The sequence below is a fragment of the Egretta garzetta genome, unplaced genomic scaffold (genome assembly GCF_000687185.1).
Source record: "Egretta garzetta isolate BGI_Z169 unplaced genomic scaffold, ASM68718v1 scaffold287, whole genome shotgun sequence".
Classification (NCBI taxonomy): Eukaryota; Metazoa; Chordata; class Aves; order Pelecaniformes; family Ardeidae; genus Egretta; species Egretta garzetta.
Window position 1 is genome coordinate 11,983,839 of NW_009260435.1, and position 9,233 is coordinate 11,993,071.

At 42.4% G+C, this 9,233-nt stretch overlaps 1 protein-coding gene across 1 annotated transcript in view; it reads right to left on the reverse strand.

Annotated features, from left to right (window-relative positions):
- The window catches only part of FBN1 (fibrillin 1), a 145,469-nt gene extending 143,289 nt beyond the window's left edge, over positions 1-2,180 (reverse strand). Inside the window, 1 exon segment of the mRNA XM_009644016.2 lies at positions 2,107-2,180. Coding sequence (XP_009642311.2) covers positions 2,107-2,180 — 74 coding nt within the window.
- Positions 2,181-9,233: the final 7,053 nt, after the last annotated feature.

Sequence of the window (9,233 nt, forward strand, 5' to 3'; positions counted from 1 at the left end):
TAGGCTATGAATGCTAAAGAAGCATTTTATATTCTTATAAAACTGTTTTCCTGAACAGGACTACAAACAGAGTTGAGTTATAAAACCTGATTTGTAATGGTAAAATAAGCAAAAATGCATCCATACAGCCCAAGCCACCTGTGGTGCCCACAGCACCTTCCTTTCCCTCCAAAGCCCAGAGGAGGGAGAGAGCATCTCAGGAACAAAGCTGCTCCCATTGAAATTTAAAAAAACCCCACAAACAAGTCTTTCACTTTATTTTAGAGTCACTTCTGAACTTGTAACTTATAAAAGGATTTCTGTAATGGCATGGTGCTGAGAGACAGTACGACTGATGCCCAGAGTTTCATCAAAGATGTCCAAAATAAACAAGAAATTATGTCGTTGATTAATGGTATGCAAGTACAAATTCAGTAGCAAAATGAGTTGAATAATTATCAAAAGATATTACTCATCAACTAGAAAAGTCTTGGAACAGCAGAGAGAAAAAAGTGCATCTGGAAATTCTGATAACTAATGCTTGAGAGCGATAGGTCTGGCTGACAGCATCTGCGTGCACCAAACTAGAAGATACTCTTCTTCAGGAACAACCGTGGGGAACCTCCACCCTCATTATGAAGTGAAGCTTTTGTCTGTCCTTTCCACCCATGCAAGGATGGAGCCCGGGCATGACCACAGCACCAGCTCCTTCAGATGGACACACATGGTCCTGGCCTGGGTCAGCACCATGCTACCCCTGGGCTGTGGCTGGAGCACAGCCTCTGCCTGTCACGCAGTCTCTGATAAATGGTCTCCTTTCTCCATGGGGCAACACTGACATTGTCTCATGGAAAGGACCAACTGGGTCCATCCCTCCCTTGCTATTCCTGCTTCTAATGTCCCGTCTCAGCAAGGACAAATGGCTGCCTGGCTCTCCCAAATTGCACATGATGACCCAGCAACTGGGGGTGGATTTGTGGAGCGGGAACACCAATGTAAAATGAAGGGAAGCAAATCATGCTACGTTTGGTGGTGCCTTCTTATCAGATATAACCAGGCAGTGAAGGTACGTGACAACCAGAGAAGTGAGGCAGATGTTCAAAAGCCCTGTGTGAAGCCGGCAGTGGGGACCACCACCCAGCCCAGGAACAGCAAGGGCACGTCCAGCATTGCGGCTGTCCTCTCCAGGGCCCCGGCACAGCCACAGCTGGAGCCCTGCGCTGCAGCCGGCCCAGGGGGTGTGCTAATTCTGTACATCCCCGCTCTGCCCTGCCTGTGACCCCTCGAGGAAATTACAGCCCTCTCCCGAAGAAAGCGTTGCCCATCTGCAGCTCCCACGGGAGGAAGAGTTTCTGGCATTGCTGTGAGCAAGGCTTCAGGCGGAAATTTTGTCAGCAGCACTACCATGCACCAGCCAACACTGGCGTAACCCAGACTGAATCAAACCCAAAGCGTGGGTCTCGAATAAATTAGATGTAAAGACTAGACAGAGTGGGCAGAGAGCAGCTGAGAGAATAAGAGAGACAGCTGAGCTGAGATGCAGGGATGCTGGGAAGGGCTTCTAGTTGCTCCTCTAAGTCACTTTTCCTCTCCCTGGGAAACACACAGGGATTCTTCCTTGCAAGAAAATGTTTAATGAAGGACTTGTATTAACTATTTGGCTGCAGTGGCTAGCATATGTTTAACATAACATAGGGACCCAATTTGCTGGCAGAAGAGATACAATTTAAAGCAACATCATCAGCCAATGCCCATTTTTTCCGAGAACAACTGTATTTTTAGAGAAGCCTTTGCCTATTTTTCTTCTTACATGAATAAGACTGGTAACCTGTACCCAGAATTATCTGCTGATCACTTCCACAGAGAATTGGAGTGGTGCTTCCATGCTTGCACTAGGAGTTAAAAAGAATGACAAACTGTGCCTGAAAAAATGGTAGGCTGAACATGGTTGTCTAAGGCTGGATATAACCAACATACTAAGAAATAGTAGCTATGGCTCCAGAATGTGAAGATGAAGAGCTTTTACGAGTCATTTTCCAGAGACACATAATCAGATCTATACCTTTTGCTGTAGAACAGCTTTATGTACCTTCCTGAGCTCCTCAGCATCTCAGAGTAAGTGCTAACAGCACAGAGTGGTCCAGCTCTGCTGACTCCACTGGAGCTTTACTCAGCGTTCCCACTGAATCAAGGATTTCCATCGTTCGAGATACTCCAAACCTGAGTGGACATGGCCACAAGCAACCCGACTTCAGTTCACCCTGCTCTGAGCAGGGGTCGGACCACATGGCCTTCCGAAGTCACTCCCCACCTAAATGACAGAAGCCAGGTACTTGGTGCACAAATTAGAAGTCAACACTGAAAGCACCTCCTTTTGCTGTGCTGGCACCTACCCCCTCCTCCAAGGAGCAGCAAGCAAAAAAGAACCAGGAAGGGAAGGTCTGGTTCCCAATAGGACGCAGCAACCACAGCACGCGACGGGCAGCCTTCCCGAGCCACCCTGCCATGTACCACTCTGCACACCAGAGCCCAGCCAAGCGACCTGACTGTCCTTCAACCTCACTACTTCCAGTGACCACATCCAAAACTGAGAAACTTAACTATTTGGATGATGTAGAGCAAAAAACACAGACACAGGTCTTCATTTAACATGCATAAGCCTCATTTCCAGGTACCCAAAATACTTTAAATAATGATTGCTTCTCTGTTTTTTAGCTAAATATTAGAAAACAAGATGGTTTTGGTCACTGCGCTCTTTTCCATCATTCAGTGAAGATTATTTAGAGGACTCTTGAAGCTGTTTATTTCAATTGCATAAAAAGAAAATCTAGGAAACAATGCTAGACTTTGAAAGCAAACACAAAATTTAGCTTCTATTATCCTATAAAGGCTAAGCATGCACTTTTAAGCAAAATGTGTTTTTTACATACAAAGGATTCATTCTGATGTACTCATTTTTAACATGCAATAAGTAAGCCTGGATGTTTGTGCCATGCAGAGAGCCTAATATGATAACTATTTCTCACTCTGACAGTAAGGATACCGCTGTCCCAGAATCCTGGCTCAGTTCAACTAAAAAAATAACATGCTGAGCAGCTCTACGGGTGTCCTTGGCTCCAGCCTATGTGCAAGTCAAGAGTTCAAAATGACATGCAAGTTTCCTGCAGCAACACTGAACACTTTTCTAACCCTAACTTCCATCACACTGTGACGGCTAAATACAGCAATCCAACAACAGCATTTGACATGAAGTGAATTCTTCCGCACTTGCTCTGAAAATCTGCCCTTGTCTTTTGCAGGCACAGACTCATCTAACCTGACAGTCAGGCATTGTCCTCATTCATAGCCAGGGACAGGCACATTTTGGGCACGCATTCCCTCACTGTTCCACTTGAGAATGTCAATGGGTCCAGTTCGACACTCAATCTGCATGGCTATATAAGACATGTAAAATACAAGTATGCCACTGCAAAAAACTGTCTATTGGGCCAGACAAGCACTGCTGGTAAACAGGAGGGATCCAGCAGGTACTTTCTTAAAACAAACAAACAAAAAAACCAACCAAACAAAAAACCCGAGCAAACAAATGAAAAAGGTGCATTCAGGGTCCAAGAAATCATAGCCTTTCTACCTGGCTAGCACTAAATAGCATCCCATGGGAAACAGATATAACTGTGGGCTAGGGCAATGCTCTCCAGTTGTCACTTCCAACAGGGGAACAGGAGAGACCAGGTTTCACCTCCCACACCACTGCCCACACTCACCGTGTACCTGATAATGGCTATCAATGGAGGCAGACCTCTAACAATTGCCCAAGAAAAAGCACGCAGGCCAGCTCAGGACCTCCTCCAGCCCACGCTGTGCACTGAGCTGAGCAGCAGCGCAAGGACTGGCATAGGGCACACTGGCCAGCCAAGCCCCAACGGTAGCCAGTGCCTTGTCAAGGCTTCCCCAGAGGCTGCAGGATGAGCTGGTGCTACACATCACCCCCACCTTGGAGCAAAATACAAACATTTAGGGAGAAAGTCTCATAAACCTGACACTTGTATCAATACTTGTCAGTGAACACCCTTAGATATTAAGCAATGCCATTAACTTGTGTTTTAAAGTGCTCTCCCTTAGGCTACTGGAAGATTTATTTTAGGTGAGATATAGCAGCGCTTTGCCTCCTCCCTTCACAACACACTGCATCCTACCCTCTGCCTCTCTTCTTGCTGAGACAGTGATACCATGTTTTCAAAGGCCAGTTAACTGCATGTCTGCCACAAGGCAACAGGAAAACCCTGTTGATATGGATCCCACTGTTTTAGTTCACCTTGTTCCTAGCAGCCACTGGTAATTTACTCTGTATACGGGGAAGAGAAAAAGATGAAATATCAGAGGGAAAAACAAAGAAGAAGAAAAGAAACAGGAAAAAAAAAATGTTCCTGAAAGGAAACAAATTTTAGTTTGAAACCTCAGCTGAACATCACTGGATATTCTGCTGTCCTCCAGCAAAACATGAGAGAGAGGGAAGCTTGAAAAAGAGGATGAAAATGATTAAGACTGTAGACAAAAGAGCTGCGGCTTTCATTTGGTATTTCTGAGGCTTCAATGGTCATGAATCATTTCATAAAATGAGAAGTAGAAAGGAAAACAACAGATTCCCCAGCAAGTCAACATTCAAAATATTCTTCCAGATAAAAGCCAGAACCCGTTTATACTTCAGTGAAGATCTATAAGCAAAACCAGAAGGCACAGGTTTGAATTCAACAGGCTACATTTTACCTCCCAATGTACCTTCCAAAGAAAAGCTCAACTTTTCTGAAATGTCACAAAAAACCCCAAATGATTCTTCTCATGCCGCTGTCTGCACATCAAACTTATCATGAATCAGGCTGTTCATTAGGTCTGAAATCCTTAAAAATAAATAAATAAATAAATAAATAAATAAATAAATAAAACTGATGTGGGAAAGTCGGAACGGATGAGAAAACAACCAAAGGAGACATCCACAATACAAGGCCAAAAAGCTACAAATATATTTCCAGCACAGTGCAATGGTTAATCAGAAACAGTCCAGGCCACAATTGTTCCATTCTACAAAAATATTTACTGACTCTGGGGAGCAAGACCGAAGTGACACACACGCATCTATATCCTCTTCAGCTTTAGGGTTCTGCAGGAGATAAAGAGGAGGAACAAGATGGAAGGTGATCTTATTGCAAAGTGAAAAAGCTAATAATTAATTTCTTACTATTTCCATAGGCACACATTCAAAGATCCCTAGCTCCTAAAGTCTTGTTTAAGTAGAGATGGCCTCCTGTTAGCCAATGACTACTACACTTCTAGCAAGAGGAAGTTTTCCTGGTGATCCATATGGCTAAATAGTTTGGGTCTTGCATTTGGGTAGTACAATTCTAACAATCGCAGGCTGTTGAGTCGTATTTAAAGTGACCCTTGTCAAAACTTGCATTGAAGTTCATATATAAAACATTCAAGTTTGCAGAATGGAAGATAAATGACAATGAAAAAGGTTGTCCTAAGTGAGCAGCACTGCTGAACAACACACCACAAGAAAGGAAAATAAGCATACAGGAAAACAGAAGCTGCAGTTTTATTCAATAAGGATCATTGTAAATGAAGCTGACAGATGGACTGTCCCTGCCAAACCCTAACCCAGTGATCCTCCCATTGCTCCCAAATAAACTGAGAGCAGCCCTATGCTTACTTCAAGTCTGCATCCTCAAGCCCAACATAGCCCCAAAGGTTCTGGCACAGCAGTGTGAAGTTGCACATAGAGTAGCTTATCCAGTTAACAAGGCAAACATACCCAGATCAGACTGAATCTGGTGAACAACTTGTGGAACGACCACTGAACACAAAACATATCCTGAGCTGGCTAATAACAGGGTAGAAATCTACTTTTATAAACCTTAAGTGGGCTCTCGATTGAGGAACGCGCAGCTGTGGTTTGCATCCCAGCCACGTGCCGGAGGCTTCTTCTGCTTCCTCCAAACAATTGTCTCTGGAGACCTGCACTGCAACCTGCAGATTACTGCACCCTGCTGCAACCAGACACACTCTCTGCAGGTGCTGTCCTTCTTGCCTCCAGTTTCTAAAGACTTAACACCACCTGTCCCCCCTTCAATAAAAGTTCAATGAAACACCAACAAACTGACATTAGAAAGTCTCCAGAAAGACACCACCGCACAAAAGATTAGACAATTCCATCACATATCCACGGAAGAAAATTATTACCTAGAATACAAGGAAAGAAACAAAAGCACAATCCATGCCATCTCTTGTTTTCTGATTAAGAGATGTAGCATAAACTGTTTCTAACCTGCCAAGCAATTAAGTCATAGCCACAATCAGCCTTACACAGGACCCCTCAGAATGGAGGACAGCAATATACCTTCCTATGATGGGACACAAAGTAGCAAACTCGATGTGAAATTCTCCACTCTCTCTGTACATGAAGTACAAACCCATCGCAGGCCAGCTGTGACCAGTCCCACAGCATCTGGGTCAGCCTATCAGGACAGCCTCGTATAGCCAAGAGCTATGCAGACCAAACTAAATAAATAAAAATAAATTAAATTAAATAAATAAAAGAGGGGAAGAAAAGAAAATAATTACATTCAATGCCGCCCTCCTGATCTCCAGTGTATCACCTTGGCAAAGTGGTGCTTGGTGACAGGAAGCTTGATTCGTCTGAGTCCTCCGAGCCAATTTTACAATATTTCCCAAACAATCATGTTTCACACAGTACATCAAGAATGCTGCTATAATGTTTATTGTAGCCTTTCCTCCGTTTGCTCTATTTGTTACTTACTATCACCAAATGGTAAAAAAGTATTTCTCTAATGTATTTTGGGGGGGGGGGGGGGAGGGCAGGTGGTGTGTGTGTGTTCTGATTCAAACAACAGACATCGCATTGCAAAACCGCTTGTGTCCAGTTACAATATAATATGAGAAAAGATCACAGAGGGGAAGACTGGTTAAGCGGTTGGTATCAGAATCACGTGTGCCTATGGCACTCACCAGTGAAAGGGAGACTACAACAGCACCCACCAGAAGTTTTAACCATCAGATGGTTTTCCACTGGCATGCCCAAAATGAACCGAGTCCTAATCCTGCACTACTGGGCCTGCGTAGTTCGGAGTCTATCCCCATAAATCATAAACCAGAATTGGGATTAAGGCCATGCCTTTTTAAAAAGATGGTGTCCGAATGACAGCATTTGGAAATCTAAATGAAGAATACAAGGACTACATAGGCCTGAAGATTATTTACTTTCTACTGTTTTTCTTCAGGCTGAAGAACAACATGGAACTATAACAGGAATGCTAGCATGGGAGCTTTGCGTTGCTACTGGCTCTGGATAAAGCAATCCAGTACAGACTACTGTCAGACAGCTTTCATGAAATGCATTAAAAAAATTCCATATAGTATTTAAACTAGTATAGTCCAAAATGTAATTAAAACCTATTGTGGCAACCAGGGGAAGATTTCTATATAATCAGAACTGAAAATAATGTGTTATTCCCACTTTAAGTATTAGCCCTTCAGCAAGTGTTAATAACAGCTATTGCCAGCCACAGAATAAACACTGACCTGCTCCCCAGAGGAAAGTCACACCTACATCAAATCACATCATAGACTCCTACTTAAAGAAAGGAAACATGTACACGAGGCACGGTGCCAAGATCTATGAACTCATTTCACTCTAGAACTGGATTTCCAAGCATAATGTAATAACAAAAAACCAGTATCACAACCATTGGCAAATAAATTCAGAGAGGTGCAGAAAACACTATGTGTAGTTGCCAAGGACTTCAGGTTTTACATTAGGATACACTGGCATAAAAGTTCTTCATCCTCCACATAGGCTTTACCCCGTATGGCACAGAGGACTGGAAGGAGGTCGGCCATGCCACCCGGCAGCCACGAGTGTTCCAGCACATCACGAATTACAGCAACTCGTACTTATTTTTAATTAAGATTTTTATTCCCAAGTATCCAGGCTGCCTCCTGCTCACAGAGTGACACTGACAAGGTGTGGCACCAGCAGCTGGCCAGAGGTGTGCAGGCCAAAAGCGGTAAGAAAAATGTTTGAGGTTTTTCAGTATAAACCAATATTTACCGGTACGGAAAGTCTGCTTTTCTTCAGCAGGCTTTTAGTGGTAAATATTGGTTTAAAACAAAAACCAGAAACCTTAATTATATAGTTGAATACTGGAATTATGTTATAGATTTATAAGATTTATTTTATTTCAGGGAGCAGCGATGCATAAAAAGGATCAAATCCAATCAAGTTTACTCAAGTAAGCATATGAGTAAACCTGCGGACTTCATTTGGGATGACCAAAAGAAATTGGTCCAAAAAACTCAATCCCCTGTTGAATAGCTTTGATCCACGATTTTTATGAATCATTTGGAGCCAACTATTCTGTCATGCAATATTCACTATCATTTTAACTTAATAAAAACAAAGAAATTAAATCATTCTTGCACAAATGCATTTGATTAGTGTCTTAATTAGAGTCATGTCACAATTCAACTATTTTGAAAAAATTTTATTTTTTTTTAAATTTCTGCTGAGCTATTTGTTAAGCAAATAATTGCTTTCTTTGGCCATTATACTGAGAAGAGGCTGAGAAACACAATAATCGTTGCTTAAAATATTATTAAGAACTGACTGATCCTCATTAGAGTTTGAGGTCTGTCTAGCATCATCAGGAAATGGAAAATCCTAATTAATTCTGATATCTTTAAGCACAATACTTCTTGTATTCAGTCAAGTACCAATCAAATCAGCACTAAATTATTTTTTTACTTTATATTCGAATGATTGAAACATACATAAATGGTTGACTTCAAGTGTATATTGTTCAGAAAGAACTCCCCATTCATGGCCAGTCTTGTAGGGTTTATTTCTTCAAAAGTGGATGCTACATTCTTCGGTGTTTAAGGGGTAGCAGGATAATGGCCTGATGCCTTAAAAGTCAATACATTAACAGCTGTGTCAAGGTTTTGGGCATCCAGAGGGTAAAAGGGTCTCAGTAACACCTTATTATTTTGACTTGCTGAATCACAACAGATGCCAGAAACATCTCCATGAATGGAGAATCTAGTCATATTTTGAAACAATTACTGCCTTTATTTGGATTGCTTTCTGATCACTTAGAAGCACCAGCACATAAACAAACATTGCCTTAGACCAAACATAGGTGGCATTACAGGGACTTCATTGCTAATGCCTTTGTAGC